Source organism: Atractosteus spatula, chromosome 5 (genome assembly GCF_055471065.1).
Source record: "Atractosteus spatula isolate fAtrSpa1 chromosome 5, fAtrSpa1.hap1, whole genome shotgun sequence".
In the NCBI taxonomy this organism is placed as follows: Eukaryota; Metazoa; Chordata; class Actinopteri; order Semionotiformes; family Lepisosteidae; genus Atractosteus; species Atractosteus spatula.
In genome coordinates this window covers 56,233,580-56,261,344 of record NC_142710.1, presented here as the reverse complement: position 1 = coordinate 56,261,344, position 27,765 = coordinate 56,233,580, and the positions used below count along the sequence as shown (strand labels likewise).

Sequence of the window (27,765 nt, the reverse complement as noted above, 5' to 3'; positions counted from 1 at the left end):
ATCAGCGTTTATCCCCGCCCAGGTATTCATCTGTACCCTCCCTTCTTGTGTTTTACATCCAATAAGATGCTTTAACCACGCCCATCCCGCAGATCCCTCCCACGTTCAACCCACTTATGGTGTAACCACGCCTCCGCCCCGCCCCTCTGTGATGCCTAAAATGTAGCTGAATTAGCACTCCCCGCCTCTTTCACATGCGAAGCCACCTCCCATGGGACGGCTCTTGCTTCCTTTTTTAGACACTGAACCCGTTTCCTGGGTGGTCCTACTGTTTGTACCCACCTACTTCGAATAATTCCCGCCCCTCTTTTCTGCCTGTTATCTTTATCTGCAACTCCCCCTACTGTGAGGTGGCAGCCATCTTAACTCGGTCTGGCTCTCTTCAGGGAGATACGAGCTAGCACTTGAGACGCCGATAGGTGCTAATAAAAAGTGAGACCGAGAGAGGTGCCGAGTCGCATTCTCTTGTTTCTTTGTTTTGTGAGACGCAGACAGTTTCTCAACAAGGAAGAACTTGACTTTCGCTTCTGCGTTTCAACACTAGTTCTGTACTACGGAGCTTGAAGACCTATCCCTCCACCATTGAAGGTAATACCCGGGTGAGAAAGAAATAGATTTTTTTAAATAATAATTTTCTTTGCACTAGGCGTAATGTATTGTGGCTTGTGATGTATGCGTTTCTTTTTTTTTCCGGATCTTTGTTGGTATTTTTATTTCATCACGAAGAAATCGGGGCCAGCTGGTCAGTGTAACAATAACTGAGAGTAGACGGGAGAATTGGTTTTGTCAGAGAATTTAAAGAGGTATTACTAGCCGTGACGAATGACATCTCTTGAACAAAGGGTGTAAAAATGAAGTTTTCCCCTTTTTCTATGATGAGGATGCATTCTTAGGAGTTGTTGCCTGGCTGGTAGTGCATATTGGCTAATGACGTGAAGTTCAATTCATGCTGAGCTTGTGCCTGTCTTCTAGTTTCATTTGAGCTGTGAGCTGAAGGTAACTTTTGGAGACGTCCGTGCTGAGCTATAAGTGCCCTACGAAATGCATCTGGACCAGCAAAACAACATAACTTTACTGCTGAAGTGTCTCATGTCGCCGTGATTCGTGTAGCTCACCATTTAGGCATTTATAGAAAGTCGCGGAGCGTTTTGTCAAAAAAAAAAACAGAAGTTGAGCACAGTGTTTTTGAGTTCTTTGCATCGTGTTTTTAAATAATAGGCGTTAAACTAAGTAGTGCCTTCCTCCCACGAGCACTGCAACTGAGGATACGCGTCGTAAACGCAAAAAACCGAACTTGGTCATGTGTGTTTGAGAGGTCTGTGCAGTGCACCTTTCTAATTTGGAGGTGAAAACTCCCCGAGAAGCCTATGTGAAGTGCCTGCTTGTTTTACGATTTACATGAATCGTGTTATTTGGGGTTCGCGAAAAACAGCAGAGAGGTTTTGACAAGTAGTATCCGGTTCGAAGTGGCTGGTCCACATTTTTTGTTTAAACGAACATGTAAATGTGGCTTCCAATGGCTTTGTGCTCGGCTTTTTGTACATCAAAGAGTAACGGCGGTTTTCATGTGTTTTCTAATTGTGAGGAATGACTTAGTTGTTTGAATACTGTATCTTGAAAATCGTGGCTCTGATGAATTCGACATTTAAAGGATTCCCAAATTGTGTAGATGTTAATCCAGGACGTATACCTTGAACGCCATTAACTTGGTAACATTCGCTGTTTTATTTTATGACGGCATGTCCGATTGGCGATCTACGTTCATTTAATTTTAACTCGAGTTCTACCTGTAAGAGAAGACGCCAAGGGTACTGTGGACTACCACGCCGTGACGCTTGCGAGAGAGCACAGATAGTATCGTCCTTAAATAAGGAGACATGAGCGACCTCTACTGGTGTGAAGTGGCGGTGCATTGGTTTTGCACCAATCTGCGCTGCTTCCTCTACGTGCCTGTTCTGCTCGCCCCGCCCCTTTACGCGTCTAGGTAAATCTGCACAACCCCGGTCTCCTGCTCCGCCGCATTTTGAACCATATTTCGATTTTGCTGGTTCTGAGATGGGAGAGCCTACAGCAGCAAATGAAGTGAGAAGTCCTGAATTTCAGGTAGTCAAGAAAAACCTAGGGCCCCCATTCATAGTGATGTATTCCTCAACACTAATGAAATGAAGTCCAGCACCGTAAAACAAAAGGATGCTTGTTTTATACATGACCCACATCTGTGTTTTCAGAAGAAGCTAGGTTTTCCAGTCTCTCTACATCCCTATCCTCAACTATGGCCAGCAGCTTTGGGTAGAGACTGGAAGAAGGAGACTGTGGGTAAAAGTGGCAGGAAAGAGGTATTTCTCTGTAGGGCTGCTGGGATTACTCTCCGTGACGGGGTTAGGAGCTCGGCAGTCTGGGAGGATTTTGGAGTCAAGTTGCTGCTCCCCCGTAGCTCGGGCATCTGATAAGCACGCCCCCGCCTTCACCCCCGGTATCTCCCACTGGGACACCCCTCTGGGAAGAGATCCCAGGACACGCTGGAGGAATTATATCAGCTGGCCTGGGAACTCCTGGCAATCCCCTTGGAGTTGCTGGAGACTGTTGCTGGGGAAAGGGAGGTCTGATCTGCTCAGCCTGTTGCCGGTGTGACCCTCACCAGGAAACGGATGGACTGACTTGCATAGGAGTGTAGAAAATAGCCTTGACGCTTGAAAATGCAACAAGAAGCAGCAGTCCACTGCTCTGCACAAGCTTCTGGTGTAGATAGCACCACTGACCACAAGGAGCATGTATCCGAAAAGGCAGGCAGATGGTAGATGCTCGTAAAAAAAACAAGAACAATTCTAGTGTAGATCATAGTCTTATGAGCTTCAAAGCTAGCACTAGAGTGAAACAATGACTGGGGAGCAAAATGTGACTTTAACAACAGAGCCTTATACCGCTTTAAAGATGTAGGATATTCCTTCTTAAAGTATACATTTTAAGTCAGTTAAAATAGCTTAAAGTGTGTTTAAAGGAGCTCAGTGATTTATTCACTTGAGATATCTTTTACACAGAAGTGATACCATACTTCTCACATTTTGATCTGAGGCAATGTTGAATCCATTGTTCTTAAATGAGTGAAGTGAGGCGGTTGTTGTAACAGAAAGAATAAGGTTCTGGATCCTGAGATGAAGTTAAAACAGATGAGTTTATTGCAAGCAAGGAACAATAAAGCCAAAGTCTTGTTTCCCGCAAGAAACAATAAAAACCGAAATATTGTTCAAAGTGCTGGTACGAACTAGGTTTATATATCCTTTCATTTCCGCTTTTGACGTCACTGTTATTATGGTAAAGGGGGGAGGTCACGTGTTTGGCCAGTTTACAGTTTTGTGGCCAAATGGTCAGGGATTAAGTCCCCAGGGGGTTTCCTAGCTCTCCTAGTTCACATCTGGAATCCTTATCAGTTCTCCCTTTCCTGCCATAAACTCCTGTTACTTAGAAGTCTAATCTTCATGCAGAAAGGACTTAAAATTAACCCCGTCTTCACATCTTACTTCACGGTTATGGTACTGATAAGCTCCCACTAGCTGCTGAGGAAAAGAAAAACCTTGTCCCACAGAAAGTAGTCTGGTGTCACCTGTTGTCCTGCGTCTTGCTGTGACAGGCGGGCCCTCGTCTGAAAGCAATGGGCTACCACATTTAGTGCAAGAGCACAGCACATTTGTGACTGTCATTAAAAGCTCTGGCTTAGTGATGGTGACCCAAATATACAAATGGGCATTAAAAATGCAATATGCATGCAATTATGTGTTGCGTTCTACATTCCTTGCCACTGATCCTTGAGAACACCAGTGGCCTTGGAATCTTGTGCAACCTTCGGACATCATTCCAAATTCCAAAACCTCTGATCATCAATAAAGCAGTGTGATGCAGACATGCTTTTGATATCTTAAGTCCCTTTTCCTGCCATCAGCAAGTTGACTGATTCTAGAATTCTGACAAAGAGGGGATGTGACCTTAGTGGCCTCTGGTAAGAGGTAGTTGTGTGCCTGTGTTCTGTACTTTATTATGGGTGGGGTTCTAGAAGGTTCTTGACTTAAATTGCTTTAAATGCATACAAAAAAAAATCCCCGTTAGAATTGTCAGTTGTGCGTTTTGGCTAGAAACCCTGCTTGGGCAGTCGGGGTCAGTCAGCTAGTATTGAAACCCAACCTCAAAGCTTCACGGTTAAGTTCAGTTTTAGCATAACGCAGACCTTGTAGAGAGTTGGTTGTAGGGAACTGTGGTTTTGGCTTACATTCAAAGAGGTTCTGTGACTAGGGAATTTTCTAAGGCACTGAAAAAAGTGCATAAAATGCCTTGATACAGAACAACTGAATAAAAGAGTGATGAAGCCCATCTAAACAGTATATATGTTAATCATTCATGTCTTTCTCAAGGGTGTGTGTTTTGTAAATGGAAGTAACAGGCCCATAGCTAGCATTGACTGCAAAGTCTGACAAAATCCCCCTTGTCCACTTGTTGGATTGGAAACAAATCAGGCTGATGAGCTGGCCATAGGAGGAGTGAAATTCTGTTGCCGATGCAGAACTTTTGTACTGGAGCACGACCCAAGCCATGAAGTTGAACGAACTATGACTGGGTTAGGAGCATTGCCCCTGTGTTTTGTTCCTGCCATACTACCTGTCTCCTTTGAATGCATATTCTGCTGTCCAAGAGCATTACGGAATTGCCTCCAAAATGCATCCTTCTCCAATTGTTACTCTGTTCTTTTCCATCACAGCACTGTTACATTAAAACCGGATCCATCCGAATTTGTAGATGAGACTGTAAATGCTGTCTGCACCACTGGAGTTGTCACCCTGATGCTGAAGAATTGTATGTATTGATGGTCTGTGGGGACAAATGCAGTGTTCTGGAACTTTCTGATGGCTATTTGTGGAGGGATTCTTTGCTTTTCAGTCAATAAGTTTTAATTTACGTGACTGATTGGGAATTTAGAGCAAAAGAGCATGTGTGGAAAGACTGATAAATGAAAGATGAAGTTAGTCATGGATATGCAGTTTTATTTTAGCCTCACGTTAAGAAATTGGAAGTTGTGGTTGGCTGTCTCCCAGTGCTGCAGAAAATCACAGATGGATGTTGTGCAAAGTTGATACACATTTGATTTCAAGCACTCAGAATTTTCACCTGCCATCCAGATGGGCTTTGTGTAAAAGATTGGAGCCATCATGGACTTATAACTGCCAATACCAAGGGGGCAAGCTTTGTTTTCTGCTTAGGCAAATTTTGGATAAGCCCATTCTTTGCAGCTAGGCTGATTTTAAAAATGAAACCTGCAAAAAACATCCACACCGTATCCCCTTATTTTTCATCTTAATTTTTAAATTTAATTAGTTCAATTAAACAATTTATTTGATAATGTTTGGTACTGGACTTGCTTTTTAGTGACTATCATTTTATTTGTGGTTCTTGATCTTTGTCTGGCTTTAGTGTTCCATATGCTTTAACACAGAACAAGGTTGGTTTGAAACTTAACCATTCATTAATGCATCATTAAACCTTTTACAGTGTTGCAAACAAGAAGCCGTTATTTACCCTGTTCTGCTCGTCAGCAGCTCACTAGTTCAATAATCTGAACTTTTTTTGTTTGCCGCACGCCTACTATGCACTGTCAACAGATTAAAGAATTTTTTTTATCTAAAATGTCAAAGAACTGAATCTTGGGGGATTTAAGGAATTACAATTTGTGATGTTTATTCCTGATTTATGGGGAAATTCAAAACCTGTCTTTTCCAGACTGAATCTGATTAAAAAAACTGATAACAGAAGTCTGGCAAATGTATGTTGTCTAACAGCCCATGTTAAACCTAAACTTAAAACCAGTTTCTGGTTTACAAATATCAATCTTTAAGGCTTCCATTGGTACAAAAGCTTCCATCAAGCATTGTTAAAGATTAGAAAAAGAGACTGGGGAGCCTTGTATGGATCCCTGTGGTACTCCTGTTTTTCTGTTTACTAGTTTTCTTTTCCTAATCCACTGTTATTTATGGATTCTTAAAGCTTTTAATTCATGAGTCAATGTACTTGGTTCTTCATCTGTCACTTCGAGCTGTCGCTATACTTCTGTGATTACTTTACCCATTGGTTAGGACATCCCACTTTGAAATTTTGAAACCAACAAATTTTGATACTCAGAAACATTCTTGAAATAATAAAACCATCATGTGAGTGAGTCTTAATATTTTTAATCTTTTTTTTTTTTTCAGGGCTGATCTCAACAATTGACTTTTGAGGATTTTATGTAGCTCGGCCATTGGCTTATGCCATGAATAGTAAAGACGATATTGTGGAGAAGAAGGCGGTTCATTCTTGGTCCAGAATTACATCGGCTGGACAGACAGCTCTCTTGGAAGCCTTAAGAGTATTCAGTCCTATGTCCAAGGACCTTCTGGATACTGAGACGCAGCTTGTATCTTTCCTTCAGGGACTCAAAGACGAGGGTCATAAGGCCACTGTTCTGAAGAGCAAAGACGTTTATGGTTACGAGTCGTGCACAGCAGAAACACCCTCAGTGGAAAAGATGTCAAAGCCTTTAGATACTACTGGTAAGGTTACAAAAGTATTAAAACCTGTAAAGAAAAGAGCCAGAAAAACTGTTGCCAAGAAAAAAGAAATCAATTATGCTTTGTTGAGTGCTGCAGCTAAGTTAGTATTAAAGAATCAACCCAAGATCCTGTTGACTAACCTTTCACAAGAGTCTCTGAAGCGAACAGTTGCAGTGCTTTCCAAACCATCGGCTTCCACCGTTCACGTGGTTAATTCTACAAAGATGCAGCCGTGCCTGAAATTGACCAAACTAACGGCACCCTCAGGGAGCCCTACAGCAAGGCTACAGATCCATTCGGAATTGGGGTCGCTGGGGATTTCTGTGCCCAATTCTAACTGGGCGCCAAAGCCAACAGGGACATCGGCGCAACCTTTGGAAAACTCTGGTAAAACATCAAAGGGACCACAGACTGACAAAATGCGAGTAAGTTCCTGCCCAGTGAAAATGGCGGTGGCCCTAGTGGGTGATTCTACAACAGTCACATGTCAAAATGACAGGGTGTTGAAAGAAAGTAATAGCTACAAAATGGTTCCCGTCAGGATTGGCAAAACAAACGCACCAAGTGACAAACGAGGATGGAGTGATAAAGATTCTGTCAGGGTGCTGAACTGTCAACCAGATGTGGAGGTGAGGAAAAGAAAAAGACTAGAGGAACCAGAAGACCCGACTGCGAAGACAAGACCTAGGAATGGGTCGTGGGTGGGGAATGGTCAGGATGAGTCTGGGCTAAACGAGAACAATCTCAGGTTCAAGGTGATCAAAGTTGATGACTCGATTACAGACGAAGAAGTGAGACGAAAAGCCCAAAAGATCTTACAAGTTAATCTTTCTCCTGTGATCGAAATACGACCGCTTATAGCTCAACCTTTTTAAAACACAGTGGCGTTTTCATAGAACCTCTCTGCATGATACCTAGAACTGCTTTGTTATTCTTAAGGTATCAGTGAGCCCTTGTTTTATGGATCTGTGTGGCATTTGTTTTTTTAATTCCTCGAAAATTAAAGCTCTTTATCCTTTAGTGTCAGCAATTGAAATATCAAAAAAAAAAATTGGGGAAATTCCTGGGCATATGCATCTTGTCCAAAAAAAAAAAGCAAGTTTGTTTGTTACTCCTCCTGTAAAACTTGAACATGAAAGTTGTGTATTTCTTGAGCTTGTCTTTGTATAATTCATTGGTCATGAACAGTCTGCCATTGTATGGTGAGGTAGATCACCCAGCAAGGAAAAGGGGAAAACAAACCTAAATTAAAAGGGCAGGGTATGTGCCGCTTGCAGCTGGTGATCTCTTGGAGTGCCAGTAAAAAGCCTATGGTGAAGGATGATGTTGATGACGCTGGCTGGAAGTTCAGTTGGTATTTTCCATTGTAATATAGTGTGAATGTAGAGCATCACACATGAAGTATGTAAACCAACAGTTCCGTATGTCTTTCACTTTTTTCTGAATTGTGAAAATGACGATTTGGGACTATTTACACCTTTGGCACCTCTTGAGTGCTGTGCATAATCTAAAGGTTCAGTAACTGGGGCAGGCTGCCCTGGTCTCGGAGGGCCTAGTTTGTCTGGATTTCATTCCATCTCGGACCTTAGTGACTTAATTGAACCAGTGAAGAGAAGAAGTTAGCTGCGTTTTGGGGGTCTTGATCAAAATGGTGCCTTTTAAAACCTGCAGGAACCTGGCTTCCGAGAGCCAGGGTTGCTAAACCCTGCTGAAATATATTCCACATGCCCAATAATATTAATGATTGAGGGAACTCGATGGCGGAGTGGGCAGCCAGCAAATGAGTGAATAGATGTAATATTTTAGTAACACTAGCGGGTTCTTCCACTTGTTTCTGGGTGAGCTCCCCAGCCATACGATGGTATGCCTTTGAGGAGGGCTTTATGTGAGAGGGGTCGCACACTCCACTGAGCTCAATTGCTTACTGTGGACCTTGCATCCCCAAATGTGAAATTTCATGATAAGCGATGACGAGAGTATCCCATTGAGCCTAACCTTCTTGCCTCTGGGCAATGGGAGGAAATCGGAGTGTCCCATAAAAACCCACAAACCCAGGAACATGCAAACTCCAAAAACATGAAATTGAGATGTTTGAACCAAAGACTTTTTTTTTTTTGTCGACACAAAAATGAAAGAAGCTTTCACTTGATTTCCAGTGTTACTATTTTTTAAATGGGAACAAAAAAATTGAAAGGGATACTGTAATTATAATTTTTTGGGGGCAGAACACCTCTTCTGGATAGGCTACAATGTGGATATCATTGCTAAAGATGCATACTCCCATTCGATGGCACACAATCATCTAATAAACGATGAAAGCTCTGTTTGACAAATGCCCAGTGCTTTTGGACCACGGATGTTCTAGGGATCAGCAAAGGGATGAATAAACTTGGATGCAGTGAGGTCCTCTGTAAAAACCCACATGGTTTTTCACAACCCTTCAAATATGGTGCAATTTTAAACTGAAATGTACAGTTATTTTGTTTTTTGTAAAATATTGCACTGTGATATTTTGGTATACATTTTTTATTTGATTATTTTTTAACTTCCATTGTAAAGGAACAAAAAATGCTTAATAGATAAGCCATGCCATCTTTTTACTATGCAGTATCCATAGGAAATGTTTTTTTTTCTATTACTAGGAGGCATAAAATCTGGTATTTTTTTAATGGGGTGAACTTTCTAACTTTATTATTTTGATTTTAACGTACCTTTTAAGGTGCCATATTTCAAGTACCATATTTGGTAGAGATGTATGGCAATATGTTTAGCTGTATTCACATTTCAAAGTTGTTTTTTTTCCTTGATTTTTCTTTGACAATGTAAGGAGTATTATAAGGATCACTTGATTTTGAAAGTTATGGCTTATTCTGGAGTTTTTTTTCTTCCTATTTTAAGTGATCCCTTCTTCAAAGTCTGAGGGTCTTAAGTTTAATGTCTTTATTTCAAACTTTTCCCAGTTTTCTTAGTCTGCTGAATGTAAGCGCCTTTTGATACAGAACACAAAGATTGCCCTTCTGTTTGTTTAAGGCAAAGTGGAATTGCTCTGCTTCTCGTCTAGAATGACAAATTGTCTGACGTTATCGTGCACCAGAAATGGATGCTTGCCTTTTATTGCCAAAGTGAAACAAGTGAGTTGTGTCTTCTTGCTGAAGGGACCTTTTGCCCCGATAGAAGAGGTTACATTTATTTGGCTTTCCACAAACGGATATTGCAGCAATTAGCCTTTTGTGGAAAAGCTTTGAGAGAGACGTGCTGTGAAATATAGCCAGAGTGTCCAAAGTAGCTTAGAAACCGATGCAAAACTTTTCTTCCCTCTACTTTCCAAATAACCCTCAGCAAAGCCACAGTTAACTTCGAGTAGTAGAAACAGAACTGCAGTTGAAATCTGCATTGCGTTTTAAAGATGGTTTTATGGTCTTTTCATTTCTGGTACACTACCTATGGTTTTGTTTATAAAGGCTGAGCTGTTTTTGTGAACACATTCTGTTTCTCCTCTTTAACATGTATATACAACTGATATTCAACAAAGCTGAACCTGTACCAAGACTGTAGGCACAAAAACATCCTCAGAGTTGCCCCGGTGATTCTCGCACTCTTAATTTCGAGGCTGTACAACACCGATTCGTGTCCAGTTCAGGCCTGACTGCAGTGGTTTCCCAATAAGTCGGAGGATTCGGTGGCAACAGGGATATCTTTCATTGGTCAGATTGGTGATGCATATCTGAGTTGTGCTGCAATCAGTCTCATCTCTGCTTTCCAAGGCTGCACGAGCATGCTCTAAGTTTAAGGATAAATCCAGCTGCCTGTGGTTATTGTTTTACAGGAGCAGTTGTGTTGCAGTGTCCATTCCTTTTTTTTTGCTCACCTGGAAGTATACAGGTTATACAGGAAGTATATAGGTTATTTTGCCATGATGCATTGTCATTGTTATAATTTGGACTGTACTAGATTAACATCTTTTTTTTTTTCCCCCAGCATAAATTGCTTGACATCATTTTGGGTTTGAAAATCCACACAGGGTTGCCAAGCTGTTCTGATTTTGTAACGGCTTTAATCAGATGAAAACTGCAAACCTGTGTTGCGGGAATGTCAGTTGATTAAATGGAAATTTGTCACTTCCACAGCACTTGGTGCAAAGTTATCTTTAACGCTCTTCTAATGTTCCTGCGTTCAATTATTGAACTGCGTGCAATATCGGAAATGTCTTTTAGTTTGTATTTATTCATCTAAAGCTAAATTGCAAGAACCACGAATAGATCTTTCAAAAGAAACTCTGCTGTTTTGCACTTTTTTTTTTAGATTCTGCATTTTATCGGAACACATTTTTCCTTGGTTCAAACGGACTATTTTTTTAAATAAAACATTAACAGTTAGTGGTTAAGAAGACTAATTTCATATAAAATATAATCTCTCACGATTGAAAGGATGGCTTTGCTATATAGGAAAATTCCTCTTAATCGTTTGACGAAGACTATTTTTCTTGTTCTTAACTCCAGTGATTCTCTGTGAATAATGTTAGATTTTGTTGAAAAGGATGTACTGTCAGTGTTGAATATTTGGTATTACTGTTCAGAAATTGTGAAAATAAAAATTTGTTTAAAAAACTATCCAGTTTGTTTTGAATGGTTACTGCATAACATGTTTTGTCACTTCTTTGATGTACCAAGGTATTGAGTATGTGATGTAAGCTTAAGGGACTTTGGGGGAAATCCCCAGTTTCCATTCCTGTTTCAGCGTATGCTTGTTCTCGGAAATCGACAAGGAAGTCTACTGCTTCTGAGGAAATAAAGCAGCAGTCCAAGGTTCAAAAGGTGAAGCCAGGTGCAAGCAGCGAGGTGTATGCAGCCAGCAAGGTAAACGGGCAGCCAAATGCACAAATGGAAGGACATGGTAAAGAAAGGCGAAGTAAAAAAAACCCCGGATCATTACAGTGCAAAGGCGCACAAAAGGAACATCAATGATGGGGTTTAGGTAAACGAGTAAAGTTTATCGACTAGGCCGCAAGCGGAGAGCATCTAGGAGACGTAGTCAGGGCGAAGCAAGAGCCAGGAATCGGGATTAGCTGCTGTAACTGGCTACAGGTGGAACAGGCTTCCTGTCTGTGTATCCTTGGCAACTGGTACTGACTGACAGGTGAGTAGAGGCATGGCCGGCTGCCACGGTAACACTAGCTTAATCCACAGCACTCTAGCTGGGGTGAGCACGACGGAAATAAGTTGGGTGTTGAATAGCAGTTTGCGTGGATAATGTTAAAGGGGAACTGCAGTCCCGATCTCTCGGACTAGCTGTTAAATATCGGTCACAAAATTGATGTTCTAGAAAAATTCATGGAAAAATATGGTGTTCTTAAAGGTTTCTGTAGCTCTGGTTTTACGATTTATCCTGGGGAAAAATAGAAACACAGCAGGCCACATTTGTTAGTAGCATTTCCCGTCGGTGGACTGCTCCTATGATGCCGTGGTACCAATGATATAGTTTTTAATCTTTCCTCTGGACGCATAAAGGCACAATTGCCAGTAAACTTTAATGGAGGCTGGGGAGCGGGGGTTGATTGCAATACGACACAAGTCTCTGCACTTGTTACATTTCAGAGCTACAGTGTACCCCTATTCAGAATGCAAAGATGCTGCTGTGGAACAAAACCATGGTGAGGGGTTACCCTGGCCTTCCAGAATCTGTAATTGAGACCCATCTTTGTTTTCGAATTGTCATCCTATATCAATGTTGGGTCCTTCTTGAGTGGTGCATGTGCTGGAGAATGTTGTTGCGTCCAGGTTCGATAATACTGCGGGCTCGAGCTGCAGTGGAGGAGTGTGTCAATCTTTGGCTCGAGAATAATTGCTTGCACGGGGCGCATGAACAAAAGAAGGCGCGTGGGGCGGTGAGCCATTGTTCCGCCATTTGCCTTTTTCCTGACAAATGCCAAAATGGATGAAACAAAGCATGGACTTTTCAGATGTTTTATCAACCTGAGTGCAAGTTTACAGCAATTCATGTCTTCATTAATTTCTTTATCTTGTGTCTCATATCTGAGGATGGGCATTTCCTAGTGGGACCTTGTTCAGTAAAGGCATGACCTGATGTGCTGTTCTCTGGTCTGTTAATGAAGGAGCCACCTCACAGTGCTGTTTCTAATCTATTTTTGTCTTTTACACTGAATTGTGATCTACCTTTGCTGTGGCTTAATGACTAATGACTTAAAGATTTATCAGAAATCGGTTTAGTCCAAGCTACAAATTAGCTTAGACAATTGCTGAGCCATCCTGCCTGCATCAAAGGTAAGAAATGCTTCATTGTCTTAGGTTAAAGAATGTGGTACTGTGAGCTGAAGTTCAGTATTCAGAAGTGTTCCAAAAAAATGTTAAATCCTTCTATAGTTCTTAATTATCTTTAAGTGTAGATTTAGGAGAAATGTTGAATTCTGAACGATGAATCTAAAGATTCTTGGAGTCCCTGAGTTGTATTATGATTGTTGGTTGTATTTTCACTTTTTTTAGATCATACTTCTTTCTAAAGCAACTTACATTTTGTACGGCAAGCCATTTATTTGAACAACCTCTGTGAAGCACCTTGCTCAAGGACACAACTGCAGCACTCACCTGGGATTTCAACTCCCAATTTTCCAGTTCAGTCCAGAGCCCTAACCGCTATTCCCCAATGTGCTTTGCTCATATATATCAAATATGCCAAAAGCAAGGTAATAATTCTGAGGGAAAAATGTTTATCTGGCTTCTCACCTCTCAGTGGGTTTCCCGGAACATTCAGATGCAAAGACGCTGGTATACTCTTGATGCGCAGGTCAGAATGTCCTCCAACAGTCAAAGGAAAAAAGAAACATCTCAAAGGTCATGAAAGGATCTCAACAATCTTTGAAGACTGACAAACAAGAAGATAAACATCTTCAAAACCTGTCAGTGAAATATAGGTAGCAACTCAAACCCTCTTGACAGATCAAACAGTGAGAAGATGATTAAATGGTGTGAAACAAGAAGAAAGCCTTGGTTGCCTGGAGACTAATCGCAAAGAGAGGTCAAAAGAGCATAAAGTGAAATGTTGGGCAAAGCTACTTTAATGAAACGGTACTTTGACAAAAACAGTAATTGGTTTAGTAAATCCCATGTATGGGAAATACTGGTATATAATCACCCACTCATGATTTCTAAGGCAGTTATATCACTGTCTTTTATACTGCTCAGTCTTGACTTTGTGCTGAGGACCTGAGAGACACTTCTAATGCGTTCTCCAGCTGTCAGTTTTCAGAGAGTGGTATGACATCATTTTTGTGTGAGAATGGACTGGATCATAATGCCTGCACAAGCCTGGATGACATTTTCAGCCTTTCTACAGATGAAGTCTGTAGTCCCTGTGGAGTTCGGTTTCACAAACAGGGTTAGTAAGGAATGATTGGGCCAGGAACCCCATTACAGTAAATCTTACTGGATGTTTATAAACAAAAATGTGACCTCACAGATCCTACAGGCCTCCAAAACTGACTGAAAAAATAAAAAAATATTAAAAAATGAAAACATTTTTCAACTAATTGTGTTTGTTTTGTTCCTTGTAGCTTATTTATCTGAGAAAGACTTTTAGCTATTATTTTAAGATTTCCAGGGAACTGGCTTTAACAACATGGCTTGGCAGTTTCCAAGACTTGAAACTTCACCTTCAGGCAGATTGTGGACTTTGTTCCACAAGGAGTTATAGCACTTATTCAAGCTGACAGATGTTCTAGAAAAGCATGTAGTCAGTCTTATTTTTTTTACTAAACACTCTTCTTTAGTTTTTATCCCAGAATGTTACCTAGGGATGACATTTATACTTTACAAATAAAGATTGTCACTGCCAGACCAAAACTATTGTATTGAAACATGCACCAGAGGTCACAAATTTGAACTGAGGAAGTGCATGTTAAATCTCTGAACAAAAGGCACTTTCTTTACACTAGGTCTGGTGCAAAGGCAGAATTAGCTATGCATCCATGCTGTTGAAGGCAAAGCCTAACCTTGCTTTCTTTAAAGTAATGGAGGTCAAGATCCTCAGATGAATCGTCTTCTTACTATCCAAGAGCTAGAGTGACAGAATGGCATCCTGTCTGTTTTAAGCCATTCTTGTGTTTATTTCAGTGTTTGTTGCGTTTGAAATATGGTGGTGGGCAGATACTGTACTTGATTAGAGGTAACATATCTATTACTGAGAAGGACGGATTAAGGAATGTATACATAAGAACAATTGCAAATCCGATTAACTCATCTCACCCGTTTGGTAACCTGTTGATAATTGATCCGAGGATTTCCTACAGACATTCCTTGAAAGAATCCACGGTATTAGCTTCAACAACATGGCTGGGTAGCTCGTTCCTTTGGTAAAAAAGTGCTTCCCTTTTTTGAGTTTTAAATTCACATTTTCCATGTTGTCAATGCACTAATTCCACTTTGTTGACCTCTGTAACTCAGATTGCACATACGTTTGTAATATACCTGGTGATTGCAATACTGTTCTAGGACTACCTAGGACTGTTTCATACTTAGATTGCAATACAGCATGCCACAAGATGCTGGATTGTATTGCATGTACAGTATTAGGTATGGGGAAACTCCCATACATTGCAAGTTAGAATCATGGGAAATTGAATGGTTTAATGCTTGTGGATGAAATACAATTCTTTCGTTTTATCCTGATTGTACATTGAAATGGCATACGTTTTTTAAATTCTAATTACTGTAGTAATGCCAAGGCAGTTACAGACTTGGATTGTTATGTGAACTCAGCAATTTCCAGAAATTCCAGTCATTGGGCCTATGGTCATATTTGTTTGTAGCATTTTTTCCTTCTTAGAAACCTTAAAATGATGTTTAATCTCATTAGAATGTTTTTTCTTTCACATTTGGCTTCTTTTACATGACTTTGATGCCATTGGTGTAGAACAGGTTAAGGTATTTAACATGCCAAAGACAGCACATGTGTAGTTTCATTTGAGTGCATTACATTAATATTCTGGTGGTGTTTCCATCCTAAAAATATAATTTCTGGGCATAGATACTATTGGTGTTGGCACAGCAAATGAGGTTTGAAAGCCCATGAAAAGAAAGGGACACTTTGTGTGTGCAATCTGTTTTTACAAGCCATAATTACGTCCTGATGAATGTGGATCATTTGCATTGATTTAGCCAGTTTTAAAAACTGTAACATTTTATTCCTAAAAACTAAAAACTAACTAGAGTACAGTAGTGCTGTACTCTACTGTACATGTAATACACAAAGACAAAAAATGCATTAGACCTACTCTAGACCATCGAGTAATTTATAAGCAAGCAGGAAATTCCTGACACTCTTAGTTTCACAATATCCCATTGCAACTTTACAGATGACAGGAGTTAAGTGCAGAAGTACCATAGAGTAGTTTTAGTTAGCACAAAAGCTGCAAACTTTTGGATATACTGAAGCCTATTGAGTACCTTAGTAGATACCCCTGTAAGTTAGGCATTACGATAATCTAATTGATGATGTGAAAACACGTATTAATATTCCAGCATCAGACACAGATCAAGCATCTTAACTGAGCAATGTTATACAGATACCCTCGTGACATTGTTAAAAATCACCTTCACTGTGTCACAGTTAACTCCACGGTTATGGCCAGCAGCCACATCACCCTGCAACTCACAACTGGCAACCCACTGAAGCACTAAGCAGGTGTGAGCCTGGTCAGTACCTGGATGGGAGACCTCCTGGGAAAAACTAAGATTGCTGCTGGAAGAGGTGTTAGTGGGGCCAGCAGGGGGCGCTCACCCTGCGGTCCATGTGGGTCCTAATGCCCCAGTATAGTGATGGGGACACTATACTGTAAACAGGCGCTGTTCTTCGGATGAGACGTAAAACCGAGGTCCTGACTCTCTGTGGTCATTAAAAATCCCAGGGCATTTCTCGAAAAGAGTAGGGGTGTAACCCCGGCATCCTGGCCGAATTTCCAATTGCCCTTTACCAAGCATGGCCTCCTAATAATCCCCATCTATGAATTGGCTTCATTACTCTGCTCTCCTCCCCACTGATAGCTGATGTGTGGTGAGCGTTCTGGCGCACTATGGCTGCCGTCGCATCATCCAGGTGGATGCTGCACATTGGTGGTGGTGGAGGGGAGTCCCCCTTACCTGTAAAGTGCTTTGAGTGGAGTGTCCAGAAAAGCGCTATATAAGTGTAAGCAATTCTTCTTCTTATTATTATTATCACCTCCAAGGTTTCTAGCTTCCATCCCCAATTTTAGCACCTTCACCAAATACAACTTACCAGTTCTGCAAAAGACATGTTGGGGGTCTATGAGCATAACTGGAGTCATATCGCAGTTAAAATAAAGAAGTTGTTGTTTCTATATCTAATTATTAGGCACCTGTAAAGTACATAAATTGCAATGATATTATCTGAATGGTCTACAAGTCAGTGTCATTAGCACAGCTGATAAACCTAAATCCATGATGTTAAATAATTTGACCAAGAGGTAGCAATGGACCTCTTTGTCAAATTATTTGACTAAAGGTGAAGATCCTAACCCTGAGCCTTGTGGAACACCATAAATAGAACAACATCAGTTTTAAAACACCTAAGATTTATGAATTGGCTCTTATCAGTTGAATAGGCGCCAAACCAACCAAGGCCAATACAACGTATCTCTAGATAATTCTTGATTTGCTCCAGTATGCTGCTGTGATTGACATTATGAAAAGTTGCATTTTAGGCAGGAAGGAGGAGAATATTGAGTGCGCCAGGGTTAGAGGCCATCAGCAATTCATTAACTGCCTTAACAAGGCCTGTTTCAGTATTATGTCTAAAACCTGATTAAAAATGTGGAAGGAAGCAGGATGAGATTGTAATTGAGCTGCCACTGCCTCTTGCAGATTTCTTACATGCAATGTCAAACTGGAAATAAGATGGTAGCTGTGTTTTTAGCGCAGGTGTGAGAGCAGCAGCCTTTTAAGCTATACCATAAGTATGAGCATTCTGGGACACGTTGATGAGGTTAGTAACAAGTGAGCGCTATCTGGCAGGTGTGTCTGATGAAGTGATATGTAGCTGATTTACCATTATCGTAGTACGCTTTATGCTCTTTGCCTATTGGAAACACAGCCAGAATCTCAACCAAGGTGTCTTTGACCATATTCAATTACTTCCGTGCATTTCAAATCCATGAATCCAAAATGCCTTTGTGCCATTTTCTGGGGTTATTTTGTAAAACATATGAGGAAAAAAAGCAATGGATGACACAACAATAACACTGTGATTCCTTCAGTGATCCAACTAACTCCTTGAGTAATTTGTGGACATTTAACCGAGTGGCAGTCAACGGACTTCAGACTGCTTCTAGCTGCAAACAATTCACTTCCTGCCCACTGGACTTGCAAGACAGCCAGTAAAGCCTGCTGAGTCTTATTAGATTCTTTCTATGCAGCAACTGTCTACACTAGTGGCTTCGAAATGTCTTTCTTGGCTGATTATCAACAGTCTTAGAGCAGCGGGATCCTTTCCGAGACAGCAGGAGGTGCTGTCTCCCTCAACCACCACGTGCGCAAGCATTTCTCTACGGATAGGGAGTGAAGCCACTTTTTCTTTGCTCTTGGGCTATCAGCCCTAAACATCATACCGATGTAACCACCAATTAAATATTACATCTCTGCAGTACAAACTCTCTTAAAATCCTCAAACCAGGGAGATCTCTAACAGATCTCTCGGTTCTTCCTCCAACTGTTGAACAATATACCTCATAAAAATAAATCTCCAAACGTTACTGGTTTTCTGACAGTGTTTTTAAGGCTTGGCATTTTGACGTTAGAGGCAGTCACAACCACGCTACCAAGTCCTAGTACTCTGCAGTATGTGATCATACTACTCTCTCGTTGGAACTGTAAAGACGTGGCCCTGAGCTGGAAACTGATGCATCTTTATGGCAGGCTGACGAATCCACTTTCTTGGTCCCGGTGAAGGCAAGAAGAGAGGAGAGAGCTGGGGACGCGTTGGAAAACAGAAGAAGCAGGGGAAGGGCTGTGCAGCTGGGCTGAATGAGAGGGGGGAGGCACGGTTCAGCAGGACTGGGAAGCTGTGCTGTCGCGCAGAGCTGCAGTACAGAGATGCTGCACATTCCCGCAGGTCTGACTGGCTATTAAGGAGTCATGGTAGAAATGGGGCAAACGGGGATCCGGCTGCCTGCACGATTCTGTCTTTAAACTGTGATCATGCAGTCAAATCGTATCGGGCAGATTTCAACTCGTTCTGATGTGCTGGTTAATGCAAACAACATTTTCTTATATCGGAAGGAAGCTCAAAGACAGAGCACCCGACCAATGGCAAAGCAGGGTTTAAGTAACCTGAAGCTGACGTGACAATTGCCGGTTAAAGTGGGAGCAGGTAGCAAGGATGGCCGACCCGTTTGAGTTCTCATGGCACCAGGAGGTGTTTGACTCTGCTTGTGAATGTGGCTGGTTGCTGTGGAGACTGGAGGGCTGCAAGCTCTGGCTCGCTCAGGCATAATCTGTCTTTCTTCCATTTTGGGAAGAACACACGTGTGCATCCCTTCTACACTTTATTAAAATGGGAAAAAAACACTAACCCACTTTCAACACACACCCCTCCTATAGCTTAACTGCCACCTACGAAGATATTTTTATTCAGTACCTGCTGAGCTGCTCTGCATGTGCCAAAAAGCAAATGTTGTTTTAAGCTAATGTTTCAAATATATAGTTTAAAAAATGACTTGCTGTCTTATAGCTGGCTCATAACAGTATCGACAATGGAGGAGATTACTCTGGGGAAAAAAATTACCTTCAGACAAAATAATAAAGACAACTGTAATTTTTCTAACAATTGGCTTGAGCGATGTTTGTTTTTGGACTAAACAGTGAAGCAAAGGACATGAATAATTAAAATGAATGGTCTGCCCAGAATACTGTATGTCCTTCAATTGCTATTGGGATCTTTGAGCAGATCTCAAAAATGTTCATGAGGCAGTAAGAAATGTGGGTTACAGCTACCAATACAAATGAGTGGATAGGCAGTTTTTAATATTATATTTTTATTTGTGCTATGCATTCAAAATTTATTAGAGAATGTTTTGCACATGGTATTGATCGTATCTACGTAGACATAGAATTCTTTTGCAGTTCACAACAAGGAAGGATCAATGAAAAGTTACACTAAGAGGAAGAAAATGATTTACAGAGAATACAAAAGGGACCAAGATGATGGAAAATGGAGAGAACACAGCTTTAAACACAGGTTAAGAAACGTATCAGATGAGCCATAAGAGAGAAAGAAGTATACTGTTGTTGTGGGATTCAAAAACTAAATCCAAGGACTTTTTCAATATTTCACAAGCAAAGGATTAAGAAGGGAAGATTTAAAACTTAGGGATACAAATGATTCTATTATTGAGGTCTGTCAGGGACATGCAAATATTTTTAATTAGATGTTTGCCTTTTAGATAACTTTACACAGGTGTTTACAAAGGAAGAAACAGTTTGTAAAAAGACAAAAGCATTTGTCTCTATCACTTTCCAGGATATCAGAAAATTAAGAGAAATTCAGATAAACAAATTTCCAAACATGGAAAAGACAACAACAACAATTATTATTATTATTATTGTTGTTGTTGTTGTTGTTAAAGCAAAGGGGAACACATTGCATCTCCTGTTTTTGGAAGATTAATTTAGGAATACACATACGTGATGTCAAATAACTCATTATTGTAATTATTAACTATTTAACTTTTGACAAAAATACAAATTATGATACACCCATAGAAAGAAGCATCATTTTTTACTTTTTTTGTATTAATTTGCATATGAGCAACAATAATTTAAGTCCAGTATTAATATCATTGTGTTTTGGGTGATACATTTCTCATAGACTTTAATTCTACATACTGTAGCTGTCCCCATAGACAGTAAAGTGTTTCTCTTATGTGGCAGCCTGTTGACAGAAGAGATTTCAAAGTTTCGGAATTTTCTAATTCTGAGTTTGTTTCTTGGTGGTGTTTCAAGCCTCAACAACAACAGCACCTTGCAGCTTTTGGCAAAAGAGCAAATTTGATCATTTTCTGGCACACGTACAGTGCTAAGCATCCTTATACAGTCCTTATACAGACAGTGCATTTACTGTACTTCACTGTTGCGATGTCACTTATCACAGATAAGTAATGGGAGGTTGGAGTGTGTTGTAGCAGTATTAATTTCAAGGTTAACACAGTCGATTCACTGCATTAGAAGTAGTTTAAAGCTCATACAACTTCATCAAAGCACAACCCATCAAATTACAAAGATTCTTTTGTTGGCATTCCAACAGTACAGTACAATTTTGAGAAATGCTTTTTTCATTGCACATTATATTTAACTGCAAAAAAGGGGGAATTTAGGCTAGGTCTGACAGGTGCCAGCTACAAGCTTTGGGATAAAAGTGGTACAAAGTCAGTGCAATACTTGGGATACTAACTGATGTCAATGCATTCCCATGAGTCAACGTGATAAAATGTGGTAAACCAATGAAATCATAGGAAAATCCATGTTCAGACCATACTAAAACCATGGAAATAGCATGAAAATCCTATGGGAAATTTACCTTGGTAGATTGTCATAAACGGTTACCAATTTAATATACAATTTTTTTCTGGCATTTAGAAATGCTGCAAACTACTGTAAGAAAGCAGACACCATGGTACAAACAATTTTAATTACAGTATTGTCTGATCTTAAGCCCCGGAGTTGAGCTCTGAGTGAGGCTGGCTGAGACTAATTATCAGCACTGATTGTTGGGAACGTCCCTCTGAGAAAACCCCAGTACAAAGGATTACGGTAGGTTGTATCCTACAGCCTACAGAATACAGGAACCATGCATTTGAAAAGAAATGTTTTAAATTTCTCAAAAACATAGCCAAACAAAATAGCACCTTTGCAGTCAGTTAGGTGAAGACAGGGCAGTAGCTCTCACAGAGTGTGTGATCTTTGTGTCTTTTTTCCGTATAATATAATATTAGAGGGATACAATAGCAATATTACCATCCCTCTATAATTAATTTTTCTGAATGGCAGCATGTATCATTTCAAATAGAAGGGAACATAATTTGAACAAGAAAGTCAAATAAAATGCAGTAAGACTTCCATCAATTGACCCTGCTTTAACTCAGGCAGGGATATACAGTAGGGATCTCCACTATTTCTGCCTCTGCAGGAGAAAGACAAGGTAAATGAAGAGACTGGAGAAGACTCTCCACTTTCCCTGATCATAATGAATGTCTGAACTAAATAATTAAGACTAGAAGAAGCAAAATGTGGAGTTTATCGGTGTGGGATCTGAGCGCAGTATCTCACTTGCTGATCTAAATACAGTATCTGGAAAGTGCTGATTGCAGTGGAGTCTCAGGACTGAAAGGCTTTGTCAGTTACCATTTGAATTATAATTCTATCTAGATCTACTTAAGAAAATCACTACGATGTCTAAACACCAAATTTAATTCTTTTCCTTTTAGGTTAACTTCCAATGTAGTAATATTATAACAATTGAGTTGTTGTGCATGTTCTGAAAATGACAACTTGGTGGTCAGTTATTTTGATGCAGGATGCAGGAATTTTCTTTAATAAAGCCTGGAATTGCATCCCATATAATGCAAGGCTAAAAAAAAAATCAATTCCTCTTGAACCAAAATTCTGTCGTTTTGTAGTAGCATAGTGTTCAAAACCACTGGGGAACCCTTGAAAGGTATTAGTACAAATCTACAGAAATTGGCAAGGAGTTCAGATGGTGATATGGATTGTACTCATGCTCCAACCTGGAAAGTTTGTCAAAATGTTCAAACACCATTGTACCATTTGTAAGTCCTGTCTGATATATATTGGACTCTCTCAGGCTTAAAACTGAAGGGATGCATACTACAATTGACTTAATCCTTTTCTTTATACTGTTCTCCTCTTCCTCTTTACATGTCAGTATGAGAATAGGAATGAGAAAACAACAGGAATAAATAATTAAAAAAATTAAGTAAAGCATTGCTTTAAACAAAACAGGTGGTTGACATATAGGTTTATTTCAGTCCAGACAGATTTCTTATATTTCAGGTGAACGTTGTGCCTAAACAAATATAGTACTTGTTATGACAAAAATTGGTAACAGGTCTTAATATCTAACAATAGAAAGAGACCGAATTCCCGCCTGAAAAAGTCCAGAAACTCCTGTGAAGGTTCATCTTTGCCAGAGGGTAGTTGTTTGCCTGTTTTTTTCAACAGATTTCTTCTTCAGCCTCTTGGGTGTTTGCTGCCAGTCATTCAACCATGTTTTTGTCAGATAATTCTTCTCTATTCTGTTGCAGACTAGGAATGTCACTTTTAACACTTTGCTTGCATGTTGTGTTTTATGCCATAAATAAAAGGTTGCAATTACAATCTGTGATAATTTACCAATGATTCAATCAGTTAGTCTAATTTTGATTTTTATCATTTCTAATCTCAGTTCCGTATATATATTGTAGAAAATGCTTTTATAATATTTCTCCTTATGTCATGAGTCCACATGCCTCCCCTTTGGATAATGAATATCAATGTTTGTACTAAAATTTTCAGTTTAAGAGATACCTGAAAATCCAGTTTGAAACAAGCTGTTACGCATGTTTTTCCCGGTAGGAAATGTTTTTATTCAGCATTTTTCACGTCTCCTGGCCTGTGGAAGCCATTGTAAACGTGTTGTCATCATGCAACCTGAAAACCTGAATAGTTTCACGAAAAGCAGACATTTCTCTAGAAATGAAAAAAAAATACATTAGCTTTTTCATGCTTTATTTGCACTCGTTTTGGTCAAATAAAGAGCAAAGCATAGCACAAAATTCTATAGTTGTATAAAATCTTTATTTTGTGAATGGGAGGCAACAATGGTCAATAATACTGCCTCCATACTCCTTGGGAGAAGAAAGAAACATCTTCCTCTCTGTTTCCACATCTGCCTTTGTGCAGAGAAAAGGTCCCAAAGAGTCTAAAGTACAGTACGTAAAGCAATTGAGCGTCACTGGCAGAAGAGCAGATGTTGCCCACTGTTTATGTGTTCTGTGAGAGCTTAGTTGATGTTTCTGTCGATCAGTGGCTCCTCCCTCCAGAGAACAGCTGCAGAAGCAATGCAAAGTCGGCCAGCAGCTTTGACAGCACCTGCCGTGCAAGCTGTCCCTATTGTGTGCCCCTGAGGAACCCGGCAAAGGCTTTATCGTGGTCTTCTACCCAGTCATTGTGAACCCATTTTGAAGTGACATGGCCTGAGTAACACACCTACTCTCTTTGTTAAGCTCCAAGGGATTTATAATGACAATGGAGAGTCAGGACCTTGGCTTTACGAAGGGCGGTGGCAACACAGTATGGTGTTGCCATTGATGTACTGGGGCATTAGGACCCACTCAGACTGCAGGGTGAGCGCCCCCTACTGGTCCCACTAACACCTCTTCCAGCAGCAGCCTTAGCTTTCCCAGGTACTGACCAGGCTCACTCCTGCTGAGCTGCAGTGGTTTGCCAGTTGCAGGGTGATATACTGTAGCTGCTGGTAGCTCTTTTATGGTTCTTAAATACAGTATGTTGATATGACTTGACATTTGGAAGACTGATGGAGTGAACTGTAAATCCAGCCCCAAGAGCCATTGTGTATTATTTTGAGATCTGATTTTACAGAACTTGATAGTCATTGTTCAGTCAGATTAACATTTTTATTAATTCATTATCCCCTTGGTCGTCTAATTGATCATAATTTTTATTCAACAAAGACTGGGCATAACTGGCTTACCAGAACTTCTCTATTGCTAATTATAGTTATACAATAAAATAACAAGAAATCAAATTAAGAGTCTTTTAGAACTTGTTTTTTAAGCCAAAGGGGAGGATGTTTTGTAGCACTTAGTGTTCGTACTTCATAATTTGAGTGCTGATTCACCACTTGCAAGCTCGGAAATGCATAATGTATGGGCAGGAAAAGGAGTGGTAGTAGGGCACTGTTTACGTAATGCTTTGATGAATAATTTGTACTTCAGACATCCAGGTATTGGCAATGTTTTCCAATTTTTCGTCATGTAAGTGTGCTTAATATTTCCCAACATGTTTAAGAAAAAGAGGTACTGTATATACAGGCAACAAAACAAAATTAAGGCAGTGATTTAAAGGAGAATTAATATGCAAACTATTTACCCTGTCTTCTCCAAGAAGGGACTAGATGGGATACTCAGATCAATTAGCTCCTAAAACCCAATTGAACTAGATGGGCCTAATAATCTCTTATTTGGATACATTCTTCTGTTCATATGGTGTGTATAAATCAAGACCATTTAAATATACAGTAAGTGATATACTGTACTGCCAACCATGTAAAACAAACCCCCATAAGTCATTTTAATGAGTTATTTAGGTTTAGCATTAAATGCAACTCTAATTCACAATGTAATTCTCCTTCTCTCTCTGGTGAAATTGTTATATTCTCATTTCACCCCATGTGAGAGATGGGAATGATTTAGCCTACTGCCTGAAGCATTATACTACCCTAGATACACTGCAGACCTCCATGTTTTGGAATCTTTACCTTTCTGGTTGTGAGCTAAAAACAGAAAATAAAGCCAACTGTCTTTTCAATGTGAGCAGTGATCGCTCAGGATGGGCTTTTCTCCTGCTTTCCTCTTATTGTTGGCGACTAAGCTGGTCTAAGCTCCCCTATTATTTTTCCGGTTACAAAAGGAGTCACCTGTTATTTTTTAAAAAAAAGATAGCAATGGATAACACACCCATGGGCTCCTCTGCTGGTTGTCACAGAACTGAGCTACCAACACAGAAAGCTTTTCTTTTGCAGAACAGACACTATGCCATCTGGACTTCAATGCAGTAAGTTCTAGTGAGCACCATTCAAGCTCCATCAGAAATTACACTTCAACCCCTATCTGCCTGTCTGGTGGGATTGCAATTGAAGGCCAAGATGAGTGGGTTCTGTTCATACCTTTAAAATTCACAGATTTGACAGGTGGTATGTTCCCACAGACCTGGATTATATTCTGGAATTATAGTGCTGCATAGAGTGGAAATTGTATGAGAAATGTGGATTTCTTACAGGATTCCTTTGTCAGCATTTACTGGTGCGTCATTTTTATTGAGTTTGTATTCTTGCTAACTTTAATAATGTTCACAAAAATGTTCACATGACATGATGCAGGGTGTTTTTCGTGCTTAGATTTTTTACCTCTTATTTATGCTTGCCTTATCTTCTTTGGTCTTTTGACACCTGATCTCTGGCTTATTCTGTCTATCAAATTACTAGGTATGGGTGATAGGGCCTTATCCTGTTATGCTCCTAATTATGGAATACCCTCCCTATTGAATTCACGATGGCTGAGTCCTTGTCTGGACCTGAAAACCTATTTGTCTGTGTTTACATTGTTTTAAATTGTATTTTCCCTCATTTTTTATGCTTCCTGCACATCGCTTTAAGATATTTTGAAGATAAAAGTTGATTTACAAAATAAACCATATGATTAAGAAAGTGAAAGAAAGAATAAAAGGGGGATTCCTGGGACTCAGCAAAATTCACGGAAAAGGTTCAGCCAAAAATGGAAAAAAAAGGTATTAGGAAAGGGCTGGAATCATCTGGCTGTCAAGATAAGAAAGGAAGGCATGCGTAGCAATATGAAATTTATCATTGGAGACTAAGGGTATCTAATGGTCTTCAGTTTGAAATAGTGCAGTATATCTCTGACACAGGGTGGGACAGCCTATCTCCACTTTAACAAGAAGAGACGGTTGGGTCATTAATCATGCAAGTCTAGTCAAACGCATCCCCCAGGTACAGTACACTCTAAAAGACTGCAACAAGGGGTGTGAGATCTGTGGCACAGAGGCATTGTTTTTTTAAAGACATGAGGCACTTTGTTTCCCTCTTGAGTTTTAATTTCTTTTCACCAGGCTTGACGTTCAACAGGTTAAATCACCTCATCACCTACGCCCAATAAACTCTTAACTAGAGAATTAATTTAGTGTCGTTTAAAGCCGTTTGAGTGTGTCACTGTCAGCCTGAGTGATCAATTAATCAAAAAGAGACCAAAAACACGTAATCAATAAATGTAAAATCCATGCACTTATTTTTCAAACACATACAGTACTTGGAAGAGTGATAAGTTTCTTTTGAGGTTCAGTACAAGACAGTTTATGATTAACTGCAGTATTTTGAATCACTACCCACATCTCCATTACTGCTGCCTATTTAATATCTGTTTGCTTCCCTACATCATACCAATAGGTTTTAATTTTTTATGTGACAGAGACTGAATTTATAGTTTTAATTAAAATATAATTTCTATAAAATGAGGATCAATCTACTGGAGTTGGAGTTGGCTCTTCTTAATAGACTTGATTTTAAAGGGTGCCATAAAACAGAATGTTTTTATTGAAGACGGTTTTGATTTTGTTTTTATCTGAAGCCAAATCAAGCTTTTTTTTTAATTTAAGTGTGAAACCCAAAACATGTATCTTGTTTTTCAAGACTTACCAAGACGCATCAGTGGGGGAAGCCTTAAAGAGAATATGCAATTAAAATTTAATGAGGGAAATGCATGAAGACCTGTTGAATAAAACAAGCAAAGCAGTCCCACTGGAGTTCTGAATCTCAATAGGCTTAATCCAGCACAGACCTATGTCTGGAGCAGCTCTTCCTCAAACAGCAAATATGTTACATTGAATTTACAAAGAATAGTGAATAACTCATTTTTTATTTATTTGGTGAGTGGACACAATAGGATATCAGAAAACAATTATTCCATTGAACATTTTATTTTTGTGCTAAAAGCATTATTTTTTGGGTAGCTTCTTAATTAAACTACAATGCCAGGAGATCTTTCTCCCACATGTACTCTTTTCTTGGGCATACTTCCTCTGGGATTGTGCAGAAGTAGGTTAGACTCCCAGGTTGGCAGTATTTATAGTTTTCTTCACCCCTTGAGAAAACTGCTGGAAAGGTCAGCCCTCATCCTCAAACACTAACTCGGATTTGTCATTAAAATATTTTTCATGCAAACAAATGATTTCTCTATAACAAGTAAAGGGGAGAAAATTTGGAAAAATATGTAGAATAAGCAGTCTGGGAAATGGCATAGACTGAAACTACTCTTGTACCGTAACTCTTGAAAGTGTTGCAAATTTACATCTTTTCTGAA

At 39.8% G+C, this 27,765-nt stretch overlaps 1 protein-coding gene across 4 annotated transcripts; it reads left to right on the top strand.

Moving 5' to 3' along the window:
- Positions 1-350: 350 nt before the first annotated feature.
- ccdc71 (coiled-coil domain containing 71) lies at positions 351-11,182 on the top strand. 4 transcript variants are annotated; one of them, XM_088917603.1, is made up of 3 exons: positions 361-588; positions 4,748-4,842; positions 6,234-11,182. In XM_088917603.1, the coding sequence occupies exon 3, from the start codon at positions 6,293-6,295 to the stop codon at positions 7,445-7,447; it is 1,155 nt and encodes a 384-aa protein (XP_088773729.1). In that variant the 5' UTR covers positions 361-588; positions 4,748-4,842; positions 6,234-6,292; the 3' UTR covers positions 7,448-11,182. The 4 variants fall into 4 exon arrangements, with proteins under 4 accessions (XP_088773726.1, XP_088773729.1, XP_088773728.1 ...); XM_088917602.1 differs by having other exon boundaries at positions 361-599; XM_088917600.1 differs by lacking the exon at positions 4,748-4,842 and having other exon boundaries at positions 351-588.
- The last annotated feature ends 16,583 nt before the right edge of the window (positions 11,183-27,765 follow it).

Excerpts from the sequence above, each read along its gene's own strand:
- ccdc71 (XM_088917600.1), top strand. The coding sequence starts at position 6,293 with ATGAATAGTAAAGACGATATTGTGGAGAAGAAGGCGGTTCATTCTTGG.